The sequence below is a fragment of the Hippoglossus stenolepis genome, chromosome 18 (genome assembly GCF_022539355.2).
Source record: "Hippoglossus stenolepis isolate QCI-W04-F060 chromosome 18, HSTE1.2, whole genome shotgun sequence".
NCBI classification, from domain to species: Eukaryota; Metazoa; Chordata; class Actinopteri; order Pleuronectiformes; family Pleuronectidae; genus Hippoglossus; species Hippoglossus stenolepis.
In genome coordinates this window covers 6,276,607-6,298,546 of record NC_061500.1, presented here as the reverse complement: position 1 = coordinate 6,298,546, position 21,940 = coordinate 6,276,607, and the positions used below count along the sequence as shown (strand labels likewise).

General features: G+C 43.4%; 1 protein-coding gene across 1 annotated transcript in view; it reads right to left on the bottom strand.

The window, feature by feature from the left end:
* Nucleotides 1-21,940, bottom strand: part of LOC118098114 (matrix metalloproteinase-17) — a 55,500-nt gene that overhangs the window by 30,550 nt on the left and 3,010 nt on the right. Inside the window, exons 2-3 of the mRNA XM_035141588.2 lie at nt 3,693-3,825; nt 3,434-3,569 (exon numbers count right to left, since the gene is read on the bottom strand). Coding sequence (XP_034997479.1) covers nt 3,434-3,569; nt 3,693-3,825 — 269 coding nt within the window. The remainder of the gene's footprint in view (nt 1-3,433; nt 3,570-3,692; nt 3,826-21,940) is intronic.

Below are 21,940 nucleotides of genomic sequence, written 5' to 3'. Positions count from 1 at the left end.
ACAGAAGCCATCTTGTGGAATAATCCACAAGACTTTTAAGTTTGGTCCATGTCCCGTCCACTAACATGGAGGAGACGGGAATCATGACTTTTACAGCAGCCACTCAAAAGGTGGCAATCAAGACGTTAACGGCTCCACTTCTGGGGAGCCGTCATGTCGACAATCTTAATAAACAGTCTGTGGTCTGAAAAGAGCAAAGACCTTGAAATCAAATTAATAAACTAAAACCTGCTTTTCTCAGTTTATAAATAGCAACTGGCTTTGTCCAGTAAATTACAGAGTAAAGACTCAGCACTATACATGTCCCATTATTCCACATGGGCCAAAGGAATAAGAGAATTAAAACAAATTGCCACGCCTGTGAGCAGCTCTGTGTGATTACTTCTTATTGTCCCGGAGCTACTCCTACGACTAAACTACACAATACCTCGGATACAGCTGCGGAATTTCTTAACGCTCGCCAACAGCTATGAACTGTGGCTATAATTAGTACTCTGATGGACCCCTGCTGCTGGGTTAGGACTGTGGTTTTACTCAATGCTCTTAATACCAACCTCCTTCCACTTTAAATGCAGCTCTGCTGTTTTCACAAAACCCTCAGTGGGTTCGCAGAGCTTGACGACGGCTTCGCCGTGAAGGTCTCATAAAACCACGGAGCTTAAATGTTAATACAATGAAAACACAATTTAGAGAGTATGATGCCAATGCAGACCTGCTTCCATGGATCATTACAACTTGTGCATTTCTCATTCTCGCTTCATTTATTTCATCAGAGGAAACTGTACGAGCCTAAAGAGACGGATGAGAGTTTGTGATTCTGTGATTCCAGCGTTACTGTGTAAAACTCACCTGCTTTATTAGATTAAACCGACGCACAGAGAGAAAGATGCAATCTTCTTCCTCGCATTAACTTTCTTTCTTCGCCATTATCGTCATTCATCGTCCGCCCGATCTTTTCACTCCTCCACTCAGCGACACACCTATCAGTTTGAGTTGTCAGTCGGGCTGCTAATGACTCCGGGCTGTCTGCTGTGATAATGGCCTAACAATATGAGATAATGAGCGAACACTGGGGTGTTACACAACTCGGCTGTTTGTGTCTGTAACACACTTGCAGACAGGCTGAGTGTGGTGCAGTGTGTGTTGGTGTGTGTGTGTGTGTTTAACAGAACAACAGAAAAGGTAAGACGGAGTTAAACTAGGATTTAGGGCTCAGCCTTTGCCACAAACTCTCCCACACATCATCATGAAATCATTTAATAGTTCGACTGTGGGAACAAAAAATCATCAAACTACTTGGAAGTCCAGTCTGGCTCCTTGTCTTTTCTTCCTTCTATGAAAGAAGTGACCACTCTCCACCCGCTCTGCATGTAATGATATGATTGACATGTGTGTGAGCAGGCAGCAGAGAGCGTGAGGTGAGGTGAGGTTACTTCTTTTTGGGGATTTTGGATCCATGAGGAGTGACACTCTTTCTGTATTAACATCTGTCTGACCTGCGAGATCCGGTCACAAATGCACAGCTCTGAGTACAGGTGTAAACGTACTGAGACACATTCAGGACCTATTTGAGATCCGATCACTCAGGCCACATGTTTAGTATCTGATGTTTTCCCAGATTACAGAATGTACAGTGTAAAAACATCAAGCACATGACCAACGCGACTGAATCCGAACCTGAAAATCGTTTCAAAGTTTGAAGAAAACAAAATAGTTTTCTGTTTTCCGACACATTGAATTATTTGCAGCCACACACACAATATTGTCCATGAACCACCACAGGTCAATTTTCTATTTTCAAATAGGTAAATCTTGTTTATTTTATATAGCTTTATAATAAAGCTGTCGCTCCTCGCTCCACTTGATCCCTTTCTCCTTCTCTCCTTCTCAGACACAAACACATTGACAGCCGATAAACCTGCATAGTCAGACCATCCTTTTGGTTCTGATGCAATGGACCAACTCCCATGATGCACTGAGACTCATAAACCTGACTAAGATCTGAACATGACAGTTTCCTGATGACTGTTTTGTTTTGGCTGCTCAACAGAATAATTAGAATTGATGTATTTATGCAACATGTGTGTTTCAGCGATATAAATATTTGGATTTTTCTGTCGGATTAGCACACTAACATTTAATATGCCTGTCACATTGCATCTGATTCATTAGCTGCTCCACGCATTATCTCCATTCTGTCAGCCTTGTTACTGGCCCATATAATCTAATGAAGCCGAGATACCATGAAATATGAGATAATAAAATGATTTTTTTCCAAACCAGGCAGGAAGGGAATCGCTGTGCGAGCGGTAGAACATCAACTGAAGACAGAAACACACAGGAGAATTACAGCGGAGGCCAACCTATGCAGGAAATGAATGTTTTTGTTATGGCGCTTTACCCGGAAAGATCTGCTCTGTATGGAAATCTCCCCGGATCTGAAGTTAGAACATAATCCACAACTGTTCCCGTGCACTGTTCTACAAATCTGAGTGCTGCGAATACAAAAGTGCTTCACTGGACTGAAGACAAGCCCGTCTTATTTCAGAGTGGAGGGAGCCGACAGGAGCGCGGCGGTTGACTGGCAGCAGCACAAAGAGGAGAAAGAAAGTTAAAGCCCACCAGGAGGGAAGCAGTGCACACACACACGCGCACACACACACACCTGTGCTTATGTGCATATGCTGCTCTATAGAGTTGTGTGTTTGATTTCCCTCATTTCTCATTTCATGCATGCATTCGTATTCAGCGCACACACAAACACTGGCCCACACGCGGCTTACGGCAGCTCATTGTTGAATCAGGACTGGTGCCGTCTGAATCAGACCAGACCACCCGATGTTCCACTGCCTCCTCCTCGGCTTTCTGAGGACTATTCGGTGGTTTCTCACATTGTCGCACGATGGGAAGACATTCGTAAGAGTCTCGAGACAAGTAAAGGTTTAGTCCTCCAACAAATGTAACTTTTAATCAATTATGCACCATGTTCTACTACGGAGGAAAGTTCGGCACGTAGCCAAGTTTTTTTTATCATTTAAACAACGTCATATTTTGGATGTTTCATGTTTTCATAGATGTATTCATGAATCTGGAATGGGAGGTGTTTTTGCATCTGTTGCATATACAAGGTCTCTCTCCAATCACCTCACAAGTTTTACATTTTTGAGCCAGAATTGATCTGACTTCCAGCTGAAGGAAGAATCCTCTAATCTCATCTATCAAAGGAAGAACAGAAGGAGGGAAAAAGTTGGGATTACCTTGGATTTGAGCGGCCCTGCATCGATGAGACATATTGGACTGAATCTGACCTGAAGCAGACCTCCCCGGATCAACTAAACTAATCTTAAAGAAACTCAGCTGAAGCACAAATTTTACGAAACAAAATATCAAGTCAACCGAATAATTCTTCTTCTGATGTCTCATTGGTTCCTACCTCCAGGAGAGATGCCTTTTATTCCATTTGTTCTGTGGAATCAGGCTTCGTTTCCTGCGGCCCATTGTCCCCTCGGCCTCAGACACATCTGGCAGAGAACATCTGGGTGTTTTCATTAGACCCAGTGTGTCTTGGTCTAAAAAAAAAAAAGAGAGGAGAGAAGAGGAGCGGCTGATTCACTGAGAGAGGTTATAGTTGATTATTCCATATTCATTTGCCTCCATAAAAACAAACAAACAATCAAACACAGCCCACATACCGAAGACTCCGGTCTCCTTCAGGCCTCCGAACCTCTGCATGGCTTTGATGGCCTTGGTCAGGGCCTCCTTGGTCTGGAGCTGACCAGTCACTGGGTCGGGGGGCGGGAGGTAGCCGAACCTGCTCAGCCAGTCCTGCAGAGGGAAACAGCAGACGCAGAGGTCAAGAGTCGTCGCAGGCATTTCAATGACTCCAAGTATCCTACAGCTGCTGAGACGGTCGGACACCTGTTGGTGTTTACACTCTGTGGATTCAGTGTCTGCACACGTGTGCATTCAAGCTGGGTGTGTGTGAGTTTGTGTGTGTGTCCGTGCAAACAAGCTAGACACAAAAAACAGTGATGGATAGATAGGAGATCGTCTCTGGTTAAAAATATATTGATCCTCTGGCTCAGCCTCCGCGAACACACGTTACACGTCTGTGCCATGAAAACCGTTTCTTTCCACCCTGTCCCTGACGCTCTGAATCTTTCCATCTTATCTCATTTGCATTCATCCTAAAGCTACACATGGTAGGTTTCTATCTGCGAGGCACAGAGGGCTGTGGAGTTTTATCAGAAACACAGACGATCAAATGATAGATATACATGTATTTATTTGTTCATACCCGGCACCTGATTAAAATTCATCCATCCATATTATCTATACCACTTATCCTTTGAGGGGCTGGAGCCAATCACAGCTTTGTCTGGAAAGGTCTCTTGATTAAAATCTGATGACTAACTGTCACTCAGTGTAATGTATACCAACAATCCCCTGGTGACCCAAACCTCATCCTTCCAATTAAGTTTTGTGGAAAGTAGTTATTTGCATAATCCTGCTAAATATTAAGACAAAAACATAACCTGTACTGGTGACTGTATAGATTTCAAAATAATAAGATTATTTCAAAGAATGATATGGATGCATGAGGACACACACACCAGCAGAGACAGACGCCATGTGTATATGAAAAGGTAGAACTGCAGCTCCCGTCTCCATCTGGGGCCTGTGAAGCTGCTGTCAATCAAAGCAGCCCAGCTGAGAGCATTGATTGGTTTTAGATCTTATAAGATCTGACGGATGGAAGCATCTGAGCTGCAACCTGAGATCGCTGAGCTCTTCTCCTCTTTTCTTTCTAACCCTTTCTCCCCCGAGGCCCCTCTTTTTGTCTGGTTTCTGTCTCTCTCTCCTCTTCCCTTCATCTGTCTCAGCTCCGCTAAAGCCTCCTCCTCCCTTACGAGCTGACGGCCAATGGGAGACGGCGGATTGTAAATAGGTTTTTGACCCGCGCTCATCAGAGGTGAATGACACTGATCAATGGCCAGGCATCCCTCCTTTATTGACAAGGCAGGGGAAATCCCATTAACTGAATGACTTTGCTTTAGTGAGCTCTCTGCTGGTTGATATTTGCCATCTCATGCTTTGTCTTTGCCATCCCTGCAGAGAGCTCGGGAGAAGTGCAACTGTAGAGGGGAAGTGACCCATAGCAACAACAACTTCCTGAACGACAGGGGTAAGTGGGAGCGGTCTGATAAATTAAAAAGACTGAATCAACAAAGAACAAAAATGGTGACACAGTTTTCTGAAGTTACGGAAAAATGCTCCTCAAAATAATCCAGTGAAAATGGTCATTTCAATCTAAGGTCTTATTTTTGTCTCATCAGTGGTCACACTGTTCTCACCAACATGGCTGAACGAAGCCTGCCAGGATAAGAAACATGAGCGTACACACATTATACAGGTTTTAACCAACAGCTCAGCCAAACCTATTCGAAAGAGAGAATGAAAGTGAATGGTGCTGGATGTCGGATCTGTTTTTTGTGCTCAAAACCTTCACTGCACACCAATTCTAAGCAGGTTGTGTCCATGCTGGAACAGTGATAAAATTAAATATGCCTTTCTACGAACCAGACAATATGCATAACAAATATGGCCCCACAAGGCAATGCACAAAGGAAATGGAGGCGCTGCTCGTAGCTGGAAATAAAAACAGTGGATGTGGGTGATACAGCTCCGGAAAAACAAATGCGATGTGCACAGCATGTACTTTAAAGCTACTGTTTTATTTCCAGGGTATATTATTCTGTTCTATTGTATATATGGGTTTTAATGCAACATCCACCTACACTGACTAAGATGATCGGAACATAAATTACTGAGAGAAACATGGTGCTATTATCAGTGTTCATACAAGGTCTATAATTATATTGTTGTGGGTTAGATGTTCAATCTCTATATAAAAAACACTTAAAAGACCATAAATAACGAAAATAAGACCAAAGTTGTAAATAAAGCCACAAACGTGTGTGTGCCCATCTGTGTGCAGTGTGTAAATGTCCAATGCGTCCATATGGACAAGAGGAAGTTCCAGTTGTCGCTCCCTGTGAGGAAGGTGAGCCAGTGATTGATTACATCTGCGCTGTCGACACAACCTCAACCCCCTGTTTTCACACACAGCCCATAAAGTCACCACATAAAACTTTTTTTTTTCTGTGGAGCCAGCAGCTAATTTAAACCTGACATCGTAGCTCAGAGGGACCGAGTTCAGTAACCTGCTGAGCACTTTTAAATCATGTACAGGGAGGTCCCTGTGTTTAGGTGAGATTGGGTTTGGGTTAAAAAGTTTGCTCAAGATGTACGAGTTCAAACAAAGAAAAAAAACGAATCTTATACCGATTAAAACGCCAAAAAATACCAATGCCTTTCTCCTGGGGTCCTTATCCGTCTACAGGCCAGAGTCTTGAATGTTGAACACATTCATCTTCATTCATCATCCTCTCCCAATCTGACACAACACATACACACACATGTACAGTGGGGTCTAACGTGTTTAACCACGAATGGGAGAGTGGTCTCAGACTTCTGGACCCCCTCTGTATATATACACATATATACATACACACGCACTCTGAATGCATTAAAACTGATTTCCAACACCTGTGCATTAGCATTCTGAATCCACAATGAGAAGCCTCCTTTAAAAGCCTTTGATGCCACCGTGCCGACTTATTCTCTCGGCGGTGCTTTTATTGCCGTGTTGTGTTCTGCATAAGCGAGCGGACGTCCACTTCTCTTGTGAAGACTTGTAAAGCAGAACTAAAGACGATGTTGACAGGCGCAGAGTAAAGTTCGGCCGCCGCTTCAAGCGTTTTTATTTTTGATGTGCTCGTACTAATTTATTCGGGAAGAAGTGAGCATGAGAGAGAAAGTTAGAGAAGAGACAAAGCTGTCAAAATAAACAGGACGACCAGGTTTTATAAACAAAAACTACAAATTCTCATTAAAGTCACAATTATTTTAAGTTGAGCTCTGAAAACAAGAAAAGTTGAGAAGACACTTTACTTTTGATAGTTTTTTGTGCACATGTAATTTTACATAGAGCAAATGTATGATGTGCATTGACTTTAAATCGGTATGATTACCTGAGTTCAATTCTGATATTTTTGTTTCCATGTATGTCTGTGGTCACTTGAGCAAGTTACAACATAACTTGACATGTTCTGCATGTGTGGATATTGACGAGATGTTTTGAATAAGACTTGCTAATAAGTATATGACATATGCTTGGTTTACCGAGAATTAATTAACCTGGACTGTATTTGTACAAACAAGTCAGATTGAATGAGCTCACAGTCCAAACTTCACACCCTCTGTCTGTTTAAATTCACACGATGGTCCTCTGTTGTTCATTTATTAACAAATTGTGTGTAATCCTTCTGAAATGAGTAGAACATAGAGGAGAGAGGAATCTCCAAACAAGCTGCGATTCAGTGGAGAGAGAAAAAGTGATGACTAATGTGGCTGCAGTGAGTAACACACAGAACCGTATTGCTGCAAGTTCCACACACAAACACCAACTGTCTCCTCTTATTGTGTTTTCCTCTCGTATTGACGTGAGAGCGTGTGGCTCAGCTGCAGCCCAGAAGCCCTGAACCCAAAGTATTCGGTGACTCCTGCAGGTCAAGCGCTTGCTGACGTGGGGGCTTGACCTCATGTCCTAACTCAGGCCCAGGGGGTCTTTACCACTTAGCTGCCACGCTGCTCAAATGACCACACCAGGCCTGGTTTATTATCACCTGGTGCGTTCAGGGCTCCTCGCGAGGAAGAAAACATGTTCAGCTAGAATTTAGTGAAAGTGCCTTGAAGAAGTCACGTGCCATTTTATCTGAAGCAGGAATCCAGACCCTCAAGCTGCTTCACAGAGCATGGGACACTTTAAGTTTATAGCTGCAGAGTGTGGAAGTAACCTGGTATTGACTCAGTATTTTAGAGGTTCTTATTTGATGACTTTCCTAGGGCTCTACTGCTGGAACGCAAAAATTAACCAAATTAGTTTTCTAAAGCCAATGAAGCCTAAAAGACGGACTGTTACTCAAGATCCCTTCGATTCACTTAAAAAACATTCCGTTCATAATGCACACTCTTACTCTCTTCTAGTGATTTACAACCTAAACTGCCTTGACATTAAACCGGTGCTTTCAAAAAACAACCTTCAAACACAGGTGTGCTCACAAAAATGCACGAAACAAGTGTTGCAACAGCGATGGTAGAAGCATGTGCATGAGTGTATTTAAGATAATCTAACCCTCAAATACATACAAAAATAACGTGCAAAAATAAAAACGTTTCTGCGATAACAACATGTCCGCCCCCTCTGGCTGTGTGATGTTACGTAATGGTCCGGCTGAAAGAAGAAGCACATACGAAGCTGTTTCGTGTCACCGCTGATAAGAATCAAGGCGACTGTCAAGAAGAGAGAAGTAGCTGCAGAATGTCACACTCTCCGAGAGACACGTTGAAGTAAGAGACAAGCCAGTGCTCCTAGTTTGTAGGGACGTCCCTGCAGTGATGATAAACGTCGATCTAAAGCATCGTTACAGCGGGGGTCATGCAGCTAAACAGGATGAGCTACGAGGACAAAAAGGTTAACGCTCTTCGGGCAGATTTCGGACGCCCAACACCAAGTTCAAAGATGCATTTACTGATGAGAACTCTAATGGTTAAAAAAGTTTAAACTGCCGTTGTGGAGCGATTCTGTTCGATCGCAGCAGTGAGGTCAGTGTGATAATAATTGAATATGGTCCGCGAAGGATGCTATAAAAAAAATAAAATGGCCCTTGATAGGAAAAAGGTTCCCCACCCCTGTTCTACAAGACACAGCTCATTAAGTTTAGTATTCAAACACACACACACACACACACAGTCCTTCCACATCTCATGCACATGCTACAATCACAGTCAAGCCATTTATTTATGTCCACGTTGGACCATTAATTCACCAAGGACGACTCACGCACTGCACACACACACTCTGCATTTCCCCCTCTCGCACACACACACATCACTGAGGCGTGCACTGACTACTATAGCGTCTGAGTTACTTCCAGTGTCTGCTACAGTATCTGGATGTGAAGGATGATTTATCTCTTCATCCTGGTCCTTAGAATCTGTTCACGCACTGAGATCTGGAGAAGAAAGAGTAGAGTCGTCCTTCCAGAGATCAAGCAGGCCAACGTCTTTCCTCGCCTCATTAGAGCTGATGGTATTTAAAGGAAGGTATGGAACTTAGAGTATATTATGGGTATGGCGTATTAATAGCAACTAAGTTCGGAGCTTGTTGGAGATGGGAGGCGTCAGTGTCTGGAATAGAAAATGACCTAATTAAATAATCGTTTAAATGACTGAATGGCAACGTTTAGTAAAGAGAATAACTCGGTGACGGCGTCGCTCGTTCAAGCCGAGGAAAACATTGTTTTGAAGAAGAAAGCCACACATACAGGACAGTGATTAATGTGAAGTGTTGCTGAATAGCTTGTGTGGGTGAGTGAGTTTGACGAAGGATGAGTCAGTGAGTAGTTATGTTGATTGGATCAATTTTGCTTGTACGTGATTAGTTGATGTGGAGAGAAAAGACACCGACATCTGTCTGGATTGATTTTACTCTCGCCTAAAAAATGTTGTAAGGAAAAGAGGCGCCTTCAGTGCAAAGATATATTTCATTACAGTGGATCATGCGGATCAGATCTTCTTCACAATAACACTGTTGCAGAAATGTTTCAGTAAAACTTCTCCACAATGTTGTAGATAAATCCACTGCAGAGGGGAACAGGACAGACTCAAGGTCTTAAGATTTTATTAAAGTACAAACTATGTACGAGTTTGGATACCCGACTTAAACCCGTCAGAACCCGTTGGGACAAACATATTGAAACGGTTTTGGGACACGTTTCAGTCTGAGAAACCCCTTTACTTGATGTTTTTACTCTGCGCATGCTGCTAATTGGGGAAAACATCGGGCTTCTGTCAGGTTCGGACGCAAAAAACAACGACCTCCACGTTCAGGTCGGGCTCTTTAGAACGTACCTCTTCCCCAAATGTTCGCTGGGACGATTTTTCTATTGTTCAAGCATTTCACAATACAGAAAGACCTTTATAAAAATGAATGGGAAAAGGTCCCTAGATGGCGACACGTCATCTTTCTACCAACTTCACTGTAACTTCGCCTGCGACTCACAGGTCAAAGGTCACTGTTGTTTAACTTTGACCTCCAAATAGAAAGACAGCTGCCACACACACACACACACACACGTGATGAGTTCTGTCGCCATGGTGTCACCACAGCAACAATTCTCAAAAGCGGTGTGTGAAAAACACGCATGTGACCTCCTCTGTTCCCACAATACCTCCCTGTTTAGTCCTGATGAGCAGCTGCTGAGTCCCCTTCATGTTGGGCAGGAAATGAGTCACACGGAGACATTTAACCCCGCGACCTCAGTGACTCTCACTGGGTCATGAAGTAGCGGAGGCCATTATAGTGTTTACATTGTTCCTCACTACCTCCAGGATGAGGTCGAAGAATGTGAAGCAGCGCTGGAATAGAAAGGGAGTCTGAGAAGTGGACCTTGTGTGAGTGATGTATTAAAAGAATCCATCACTTAAGTCCATTAATTAATGCCAGTTAAGAATGAAACTTCCCCTTTTCCTCCCGGCAGCTGACAAAAAAACATTGAAGACTCTTGTTTTCACCCATAAACTAAAGAGGAAGTGCACGATTGCTGAGGAAAACAAAAAAGACACAGAGCTACTGATGCTGCAAGCTTCACCGTCTTCCTCATAAATAGTTTTTAATCTTATCACTGGACTAATTATATCTCTCGGAAACCGTCCCAGTTTCTTAAATAGCATTAGAATTCTCCTAAAATCTTCCAATCAGGGTTCTCTTTTATTCAGGCCAATAATACGGTGACGATGAAAGCTCAATTCAAGAGAAATAGAATTATAGAGAAATGGAGATAACCAAGGATAAGATATTTTACGTCCAGAACAGGAGCAGATCCAAACTCTTTGCTTGTGTTTTCTGAATTTGAAGATATATCCTTTATTCGCTTGTGGGTTTTCTTTGAGTTTCTCTTTTTTTTAAATATTCCTGGCAGTGACATTTGTCTTTACAGGCGCTAAATTTGCTTTCTCAGACAAAACCCTAATATCCCCCCTGTCACTGTAGAACCACAAAACATGTTCTGAATTGTTGTAAATGAAAAATATTCTGATGTTTTTGACATTTCCAATCTCACAACTGATGAGGTATCTGCGGGCCGTGCAATCTGTAAATGCAGATAAAGATCAGACCAAAAATCTAACGGGAAGGGCCCCACAAAGATGTTTGCGTCATTGAGAAACAGCTTTGCCGAAACAGAGCAGAGACTTTTTTTCCCGCGGATCAGTCGAAAAACTTTCTTTGTCATCTAAATGGCACGAAACTCGATAAACACAAATCACACAGATGTAAATGTCTCACATCAAGCGATCCCTCCACTTCTCGTGTTGCTCTGCACCGAGGAGATTTCTCTCACAAAATGCTATCAGAGCATCTATGGTCGTTTGCAGTCGGCACAAAGATCTTATCGTTATTCAAAGCGGTTGTAGCATTTTCCCATTTTATATCAGCGGCTTGCTGCCAGAGAGACGGTTTACTTAAAGCATTACACTGGGATGATGTAGGATCCAAGGAGTGAAAGCTCACTGAAGTGGGTTTGACTGAGAAGCTCCTGAAATCGTTCCAATGCCACATCCTGAGCGTAAACACAATTTACCGAAGAAATGAAGGATTTAGTCTCATTTGTGCAAACAGATAAGATCAAAGGGGGCTGTAGGGGAATGGAAGGAGAGGGAAATTGGCTGTGACATGCAGCCTGAATGACACCGGCTTGGATATGCCATGCAGGCGGTTAAAAGAGGGAGAGTTAATCCAGGCCTAGAAATCACCAATACGCTCTGATGCAATTCCCTCAACTTTGCTGTCGCTGCTTTAAAACATGACCTCTCTCTCTCTCTCTCTCTCTCTCTCTCTCTCTCTCTCTCTCGTTGACTCCATTTTCTGACTTTGTTTTGGCTTTTGGGACTAAAACATCACCTCAGAAAGGTCAAAACAACAACACACTCAACAGTAACAGCCAGCTAAAACAAAATATTTTTTTTCCAACATTTTTTTCCTTGCAAATGTGTGATTCATGTATGATTCATTTTTGCTAATGACTATGGAACTTAGTAAGCCTGTACACCCCCCTCATCCATTAAGTAGACATCACTCAACACTGGTCATTACTTCATGCAGCAAAACAATAAGCCTTATTATAATGGACCTCCATCCACACCAGGACTTATACGCTAAACAATCCTGATATATTTAGCTCTATTTCTGCAAATTTGATATAATTGTTCCAGGTGATTCACAGTGTGGCCTCAGCTTCACGGATGTGACAAAGCCGTTCGCAAGAAAGGCTTCAGAACGAATTCTATATATGATCACTTACATCCCTCTGAGTTGACACCATGGAACATATAATCAACTGAGTAGAAGGAAGGAATTGCTTTCATGCTTTCCGTTGACAAAAGTGCTCTGTGTTCTTTTCGTTTATTGCCCAGGTTTCATCTCGGAGCAGCTATCAGGATGTCTGCAGCGAGGCAGAAAGAGATGAGAGGAGAAAAACTGGTGTCAGCTTGTCGCAGCCGTTTTTCTTAGCAGGAGCTCTGATGCAAAATATATAAATGAGACATGTCGTCTTGAAAATAAAACTTTAAATAGGCCCAATCCACACTGGAAAGGAACTGCTGCTTTCGACTGCAGAGGCTGGCATTGATTTTTTTTGTTTCATCATTGTATTACGTATAAGCAGATTTTTTTCTTCAATTACAATGAGTTACAATTTAACTATTTTCCATCGATTTCACGCAACCGAAGGGAAAGACGACGGAGAAGAGCACGGCTTACAATGAGAAGTCATCATTCAGATTCCAGCTCGCTGTGCTACAAGCAGATGGCACCCGCGCCACCTGCTGAAACACTCAATCACGGGCAGTGTTTTGCTCTGCTGCAGATACAATGTGCATGTAATGGGACACAAGTCGGACTTGATGAAACGATACGGTGCATTGTGACGGATGAGCCTTTTTTTCTGACACCCTGCTGTGGTTGAACGGTCCCAAAAAAAAAAAGTACGTCCTTTCCCATCCACTTTTTCTTGACTTTGATGGAGCGTGTCAGGTGCTCAAGAAAAGGAGAATTCACAAGGATTTAGGTGAAAGAAACCTGCAGCGCTAAGACAATCCAACCGCACTTAAATCAGGCTACGTGATTATGCAACATGGGTCAATAAATGTTGCTGCTGCAAGGAACTGAGGGACGTAATTTTCTTAATTCCTTTCCTAAGGGAAGGTCCAACATACCCTTTGCTTAAGGAGATATGAAAGGAAGTACTGACGCACCTTTCCTTAGCGATTAGAGAGTTCCAGCAGCCTTTTGATAGCTGCCACTTCTCCCCCTGAGTCCTTTCACTCAGTTACAAACCCTCCTAAGCAGGAACTTGACTGCAGTCCCAGTTCCCATTCAGGTCGAGGTGCGAATGTCATTTTCGAGACACTTGGGAGGAAAAATCTGTCCTAATTTGCATGTTTGTTTGTGCGAGAGCGTGACGACGAGGATTCAAAATATGACTGTAAGTGAATCATTTAATCCCTGGCTTATAGGAACAGCTGGTCGTACAGAGGGAGCTGAGACACAACTCCTGCCTCTTCCTGCAGGCGGCACGGAAGGAAGGTGCAGAGACGGAGTCGCAAGAAAAAGAAGCAGAGGAACAGAAGTACAAAGAGGCAATAACAGAGAGAGAGAGAGTAGAGTTAAAGAAGAGAAACAGTTAGTGGTTGAAAGAAAACATGCAGAAACAGAGAGAACACGGAGAAAGAGGAGAAGAAAGTCAGGTTGAAGCTGGACGTTGCAGAACATATTCTTCATCCACTGCAATAAGATGCCAGGAGCGGTGGGGAGCTTTGCACCTATAGGGCCATTTCAATTTTTAAAAACATCCTTCGAGGGCCACACTAAAATTATTGAACACGTACATCACACCAACCCTCTGATGCAATGGCTGGAATTGCTTCTCTTTGGAGAGGCGGCCGATGTCAGATGGTAGTGATGATGATAATGATGCTACTCGCTGCTATCAAAACAGCTCTCTAATACAAATCCTCACTTTTATCGTGCCGTGCATTGGCTTGTAAAGATCCCACACACAAAAACATGTCAGATCCTTATGACACATTGACATATATGGGATCAATTTCACTTCCACCAGTTCTGGCAGCTCTGAAGCAGCAATACGACTCTTTCACAAATCCTCCAAGGTTTCAGAATCATAAGCTTTGAGCTCACTAACCACAGAATATGTTTTTCTAAACCCAAACCCCCGACAAACTGTTTCATCACCATCCAAGTGACTCATCCAGCTTGACTTAATGTTTCCTGCTGCAATGACATTTGAGATTGGCCTTTATTTTATCACTGCGAGCACGTCCCCACAATCTAGACACACTGATGTGTCTTTTACTTCGATGATAAAGTAATGACTTGTAAAAACCCTCTTTTGGAAAGCACGGCATTCTTCGCCTCCTTTTCTTCTCTTGACAGAACAGTGTGTGTTTTCTTCAGCCTGACCATGACCTGACAGGCGGCGCTCAGCCAGAGGGGACCACCCTGAAACACGTGAGTCTACTATTTTATGATGTTTGCCTTTATCGCGGAAAAATATAATTGCCATCAAGAGAATCTTTAGGTATTGCTGAGTGGTTTGTTTTTTTAAAGTATTAATGAATTGTCTCGTGGGCCAGATCAAACTGTCTTGTGGGCCGCAAGCAGCCTGGAGGCCGGACTCCCCCCCCCCGCCCCCGCCCCTGAGTCTTGTTAATCAAGTATGTTAACTGCTGGTTTGTGTATAAACTGTTCAGGCTGAAATTTACACCTCAAAGATGATTTATGTGTTTTCCGACCTGGGTGTTAGAGAGAGTGTGTTTATAAGCGCTCCCTCAATTTAACATGAATAAGCAAATATGCAGATTGTACAATTGCTAATCACGCTTCAGGGTTTCCTTCGTAAAATAGTAAACAGGCACATCTACATATTGTTCTGCCTTGTCCTTTTTTGGGGCTGATTTATTATTTACTTTGCTGAGTCTGCTGACAACTGGTTGACGGGTTTTGTTCAACACGGGTAGAATTGTCTGAATCTGTGCCATCAGCAACTCACTTCCCTTTCACACAGGCCCACAAGATGCACTAAAGACTTGTTTTGGCACAAAGGCGGCCGTGCTGTGCACAAGTTAACCTGTGTATTATTGCAGGAGACAAGGGATATGTTCTGGCTAATGACTCAAAGCCACAGAAGCAAAACTACAACTGAGCCAAAGTGCACAGAAGGCCTTTTTCTCCCCCACTTCCCAAAATCCATCCTTTAAAAAGACAAGAAATGTAATCGAACCCCTTTATAGGTTATGTCAGGACATAAATCCGACATTAATGCGTGGGTTGCACGGTTTTGATCATGTTTTGTGACTGAATGCACAAGAGTGGGATACTTTGGGACATTTTTCGGCAAGCGATTAAAGATAAACAAACTGATGGGGCCAATTAGAACGTCCCCCTGTAACTGGGGCTTAATTTAACAGGCGTAAATTCCAGCAGCTCCGCTGAGAGAAGGAGCCTCCAAACCTTCTTTGAAGTTCCTCTCTCTGTGGGCGGTCATGTGGTGTGGCATCCAGCCAAAGCCCACAGACACAAGGATCGAATAAGGCTCACCCAGCGCCTCCTGATACTGAGGATAAAGGAGAAGGCAGATGCACACCAACACATCGGCAAACATGCGCACACACGTGGAAGCCCTTAACCATCACAGTCGATATTTATTTGTCAGCTTACAATCTGTTTGGAATCATCATCCTGGTGAATCCAAGGACAATGATCTCTCCAAAGTCTTTTCTGCCGCTTTCATGTGAACAAATGTTTCGTGATCATCTGAGATGGATTTTGTTTCCCCCACTCACACTTGAGGAAGTCTTTTATGAATTTATCGAGAAAATTGGCAGTTCAATCGAGGTGAATGCAACTTGTCTTTCTGCAGTTTTTCATTTTTCAAGCATCAGCTTTAGGAAATCCAAATAAAAGGTGAGTCATATTAAAATACAGCCAATCAATACAACACGTAGATTGGATTTAACCTCAGCGACCTTAAATAATATGGAAAATGTCAATGAAATCCACGCTACAGAAACCAAGGACAATATACCAGGGCTGCCAACATTCATTCGAATATGTGGGAGAACTTCATTTTCAAACCGTAATGACCCTTTCAAATTCACATTATACAGTCTGTATTGGCAGTTGTGTATTGTATTGTCTGAAGTAGTTTGCCTTGTGATACAGCAGAGGGCGCTCACAATCAGTTTGACCTATTGTGTGCCCTCTTAACCCCCTTATTCAAGTAAGCCGGTAATGTTACGTTGTTTTGCTACGAAAATGGAGGACGCTAGCGAAAAATCGGGGAACGGATAACCGCGTGTTGGGTTCTACGTCGTAAAACAAATAAAGAAAAGCCTGTTTTTTTAATTCGAACCATGCAACTGTCTCACTCTTCAACAACAACAACAAGTCTGCAGGCTCAACTATTAGCTTTCCACAGTGTGAGGCAGCGGAGGAGGCACCAACCTCCTCAGACTGCATGGATACACGTGGGAGTGCTGGCATTCGCATAACTTCTAAGGAATTGCGTGTCAGGTCAAATTCATTCAAACTTGATTTTTGGAAAAAGTGACAGAATACAAATCATAAAATGTGTATTTTTGCATTACTAATATTGATAATAATAAGAATAGACTAATGTTCTGTAGCTGAGACTGAACAGCATAGAGATCTTAGAGCTGCTTTCTATTTCCGTGACTTCCATCCAGAGTTCAAAGCTTTACGCTGCAATACATTCTGCCCATGAGCGGAGTATTTATGTCCTGTCCTTGTATGAAGTTCACAAAAGCCCACACGAACGCCATGAAGGCGCTGCCATGTGCTACTATAGTGATCCCCACAAACAAGACAATGTCTCTGTGGTGTTAGCTGAGGAATGCTGCCAACTGGCATGTCCACACTGCACATGCAAAAATACACACACACACACACACACATATACATGCATGTGCTCGCTCACGTGTGTCTCTGTATGTGTTTGACTCTATTTTTAAGCATGGTCCTATATCCCTAACTCTGACCCGACTGCAGGATTACACCCAGTCTAGATTGCGCGTTCTACTTAAAATTCTGCAGCCGGTTAGCAGCTCATTATATTCACTTGATAAGAAGTTGAGTATCAACACAGAACTAAAGGAAAGTGGACCTAATTGCCAGTGATAGGGGAGGCGCTCAACTCTGCCACCCACTCAATCTCTTTTGGTCTAGTTCTCTTCATTTCACTCGGACCTGCGGAGAAACGGGATCACGGACACACAACGGTCTTGAAGTTGAGTCCAAAGATGATAAGCGATCTTTCGCTTCCCCCTTTTTCTTCCCGCCATCATCTGCTCCGCTGTGACTTGCTGAGAAAATGACAAATACTAATGAGAAGCTATGAGATCACCAGTGTGGCAAGTGATGCACACACACACACACACTCACACGCATTCTTGCAAACATGCATTTTATAGCAACACACAAACAAGAAGAAACAAACTTGAACACACACACACACACAAACCACATTTATTATAGTGCTGCCAATTACTGCAAGCAATTTCAGAGTAGCTTTGTTGCTGCTTTGGGGTTTTCTTGATCGTACTATTAAATCCGTCTATTGGCAGTTCAGTTGGCAGCGCCATAGATTATTTTAGGCTTCAGCGTGCAGGCCAGTGCAACACCAGAAACCACCGTAATTACAAGATTTAGTCGGGGCCTTTGAGCGGCAGTGGCAACCGAAACCATGATCTGGTTGAAGACAGCGACGAGGGGCCGGGCTCCCAGGGTTAAAATAGAACTGTCCACATGGAGTTGATTTGAGGTTTTCTATATGGGGAGCCCTGGAGTGGGCCTGCACCAGTAATGAAGTCAGTTCAAGCCAATGGAAAAGGACCATCGCGTGCAGCTCTGTTGTGGGAAACATCGCCGACATGCCCACGATATTAAATCCATCACTAATGGTAAATCAAACACAAGCAGACGGGACTTTTATCCACACTTAAAAAAGCAAGAGAACCGGTGATTACGCAGAACTCTTGAGACACAGCAGCATTGTTCCACAAATTAAATCACTCGTTTTACTACTTCATAAAGTCACAGAGAGAGAGAGTGAAGGAATGAATTACTTTATTTGCATATTGCTCTGAAATGCACAGGCAACACACAAACACATTTCCCCCGGGGCACCAGTAGGAGAAAAAAAGAGTTCACCACTACGATCAAAGACCAGAAACAAACACAGTTCTAAATTCATGACATCCATCTTTTATCTATGCCACTTATCTTTTGAGGGTCACGGGGGGGAAGCTGGAGCCAGACACTGGGTAAGAGGCGGGGTTACACCATGGACAGGTTGCATGTATAACGCAGTGTGAACAAACAGAGGCAAACCTGAACCCATCTGCAGGTGTTTGGACAGTGGGAGGAAACCAGAGTACATGCAAACTCTACACAGAAAGGCCCTGGCCAAATGGGATTAGAACCAAGAACCGTTTTAGGGCCGGGCAGCGCTTGCATGCATGAGAGCCGTCACGTAACATCTTGCTTTTCTTTTTGGCGCCCATGTTATCATGATAGCGTGGCCACTCCGCCCTGCTTTAGCCACGCTGCTCCTCTAGATAGTCAGGGTCTATGATGGAAATGATTTCACCACAGTTTTAATTCGTCGAATATGTCACAAACATAAACATTTTTAACACTTCCTGTATCAAAGTTAAAACACAAACCTCACCTGGGCTGTAGTGACATTAAAAGCAATGAACGCACCAGGGCAGCCAGAGTGTTACTGGGAGGCCCCGAATCCAGGACATGCTTAAACTGGCTATCAACCCACAAATCCTTCGTCTGTTTATATCGACTAAATCGTGTATTCATCCAAATGTACCTGCTGGTGTCACTGACTGAAAATGTCGAGCAGAAATGTTGCCGCTGCACATCTGTCCCTCACAGCCAATAAAGAACCGGGGCCATTAACATCCTTATTGATTCTTTCAGTGAAGACATTACAAAGTCTGACAATCTCCTCAGAAACCTGCAAAGCTGCGATGACAGATTCGATAAGAGCGGACTGAAAGACTGCTCGGTTTCCACGCCACATCTCCCTCTGCCTAAGAAGCTGAAAGCGAGGTGTACATTATGCGCCGCACTGTCTCATGTGCTCTCTGTCAATCATTCCAAAGTGATATATTCTATGCTGCTGCGCTGTCATCCCCCGACATGCCCTGGATTTAAGCTCCGTGATACGCTGCCACAGAGAGAAAGGTCACGCAGCGGCGCCGAATGTACGACACCATGTGAAAAGAGGAGAAATACGAGTTAACTTTCATGCTTCTGCAGCTGCTTAGAACAATTAGGTAGAAACGTCGAACCTGTGAGATCTCCACCTGAATCATTACGCTGCTGTGAGTCGAGCTGCTCTGAGGTATCATCTTCCCTTTTCATGCCATATGCACTTCTTCTCTTGACTGTGTCTGGCTCATTACTTATTTCAGTGCAACAATCCCTGCATCTTTCCCCTTGACTTTTACTCTGCATCCAGTTTTCTGTTTGAGCTCCTTCTATGCCTGAGCCTCTGGGTGCAATCAGAAGAAACCGTGATGCACTGGTAGAAGAAAGCCTCCTATCATTTTTTGAAGGGGGGGAGACTGAGAGACTGAGGAGATAGAATAGGATACTGGCAAAATGCGCACTCCTGAGAGGCAAGAGCGAGCTAATGAGGGGTGGTGGTATTGGAACCAGGCTGTAGCTGCATGAGAAGACAGTATTATGAGGTCTGGAGAGTGGTTGGAGGTGGGTGGCGACTACCAGGCTTTTTTTTTTCCTCTTCCAATCCATTGGACACAAGACCAGATGGTATCCTCATTGAAGAAATTTGAAAGCAAAATGAGGAGAGGATTAGAAACAGACGTCCAATCGTGCGTGAACCTCTCCTCTTCATCTGGTTTTCCTTCCTACGACACCGAAAGACACAAGCAAAATTTAATTTTCCTCACCGAGAAAGATTAAATGCAACGGAGACACTCGTCAAGGTCACTTTCTGCAAGATTAAATAGTATTTATGGGGCTTTTTATCAGCAGCCGATCTCTTCACCTCACTCTAAAGTACAGTACTTCTTCGGAAGGCAAATAATCCTTTAAGTATCCAGTGTAAGTCATTCCCTACTGATGCAGAAAACAGCCATCGGGAGTAAAATGATTCAATGAGCAGAAAAAGGCGTAGATTACATTGTAGCTGTGACGTAGCAGCTCCCTCAAATGCTTAAATTGCACATTGCTGCGCCAGATAACAGCAAAACTGAAAACCGGATGCCTCAGAGCTGTGCTAAAGTTTGTGCTTCGGTTAATTACACTTTTGCCTACAGCAGTTCAAAAAGATATGGATGCACGCAGAGAATCCAAGAGATGCAGTACGGCGGCTCTGAAGTGTGATGGGACTCTGGAGCAGCGGGGCTGGAGATCAGGACACGGTTCGACGGGTAGACAGTTGTTTTTGTGGTTTAGGTCCCGGACGTGTCGGTGTTATGAACACGAGGCTGAGACGGGGGAGAATCCACTCAAAAAGCCTCAACAACAAATTATCCACCTGCTCTCTCCAGCTGAGAGCGATTTCATTAATGCAGGAGAAGTCTTATTTAAAAGTCAATCAGCAGGTCACAGGGGACGACTGTCTCCCTGTCCAGTTTCATCACTACCCTAAAAAAAAATCTGCGTCTGCCTTTGTTGTGACCTTTCATAAGATTGTGGTTTACGATGCCATTCGATCCGAGGATGAATAATGAGTCGCTATTTGAAAGTTTTTGATCAAAAACACACTCACACACTTTTATTGACTCGTCTAATCGGAGCTGAAAATAGACTTCACCTTGGGTGCGACCATTTTCCATTACGAAATTATTATTCAAGGAAATGATTTGCAGATTAGCCACTAATGAAAGCACTCATTAGTTGGGGCAACTATCAAATTCCACTCTTCACAACCGCAAAAATGCGGAGACAGATTTGCAATTTGAAAGATGCGTAGAGATCAGGGTCGAAGACAGGCTAAATTTAGATGAAAATCCAAAAAATAATTTAGAAAAGGTAACATTCACTAATCTGTCATTTTTTCAAACTGAAGCTGTGCAAACACATCTGTTATATTTAAACCTGCATAAAGCAATGAATTGGAAAACAGGATCAAATGATTTCCAGTAAGAGGTTGGATTCCGCTGCTAATCTGACGCAGCTCTCTGCAGCTTTAAGCCTTTTGCAGCCTATTGTATTGGTTTCTGTCATATGGAGTAAAAACTGTGGCCAACTGCTCCGAGCACAGAAAGCAGTGGTACAGCCTGGAATGAAATAGAGAGCCATGAATTTAAATTCACAATTTCAATATGTGGTGAGGAGCAGAAATCCAGACGTGCCCACGTTACTCTGCCCACTTTCAGACAGGAAAAAGGGAAATGTCCAGATTTACGGTTCTGGGCCTTTTCCGAAAGTTTGTCTTTCACATATGAAGAGCGCAACAGGAGATTGTCCGAGTCAGACGTGTTCACAACAACAGGAAACTGTCCGCTACATTTAGGCGAAGAGTGGCACCTGGGTAGAAATCATGTGTTTTTGTTTACAGCACAAAGTCGGCCCGTATCGGGAAACGCTCCAGATTCTCGTCTTTCCAATCCGGAGACATTTGTGTTCTTTAAGTTTCATATTTGTTCTCGCTCGCTGAGAATTTTGCTGGAT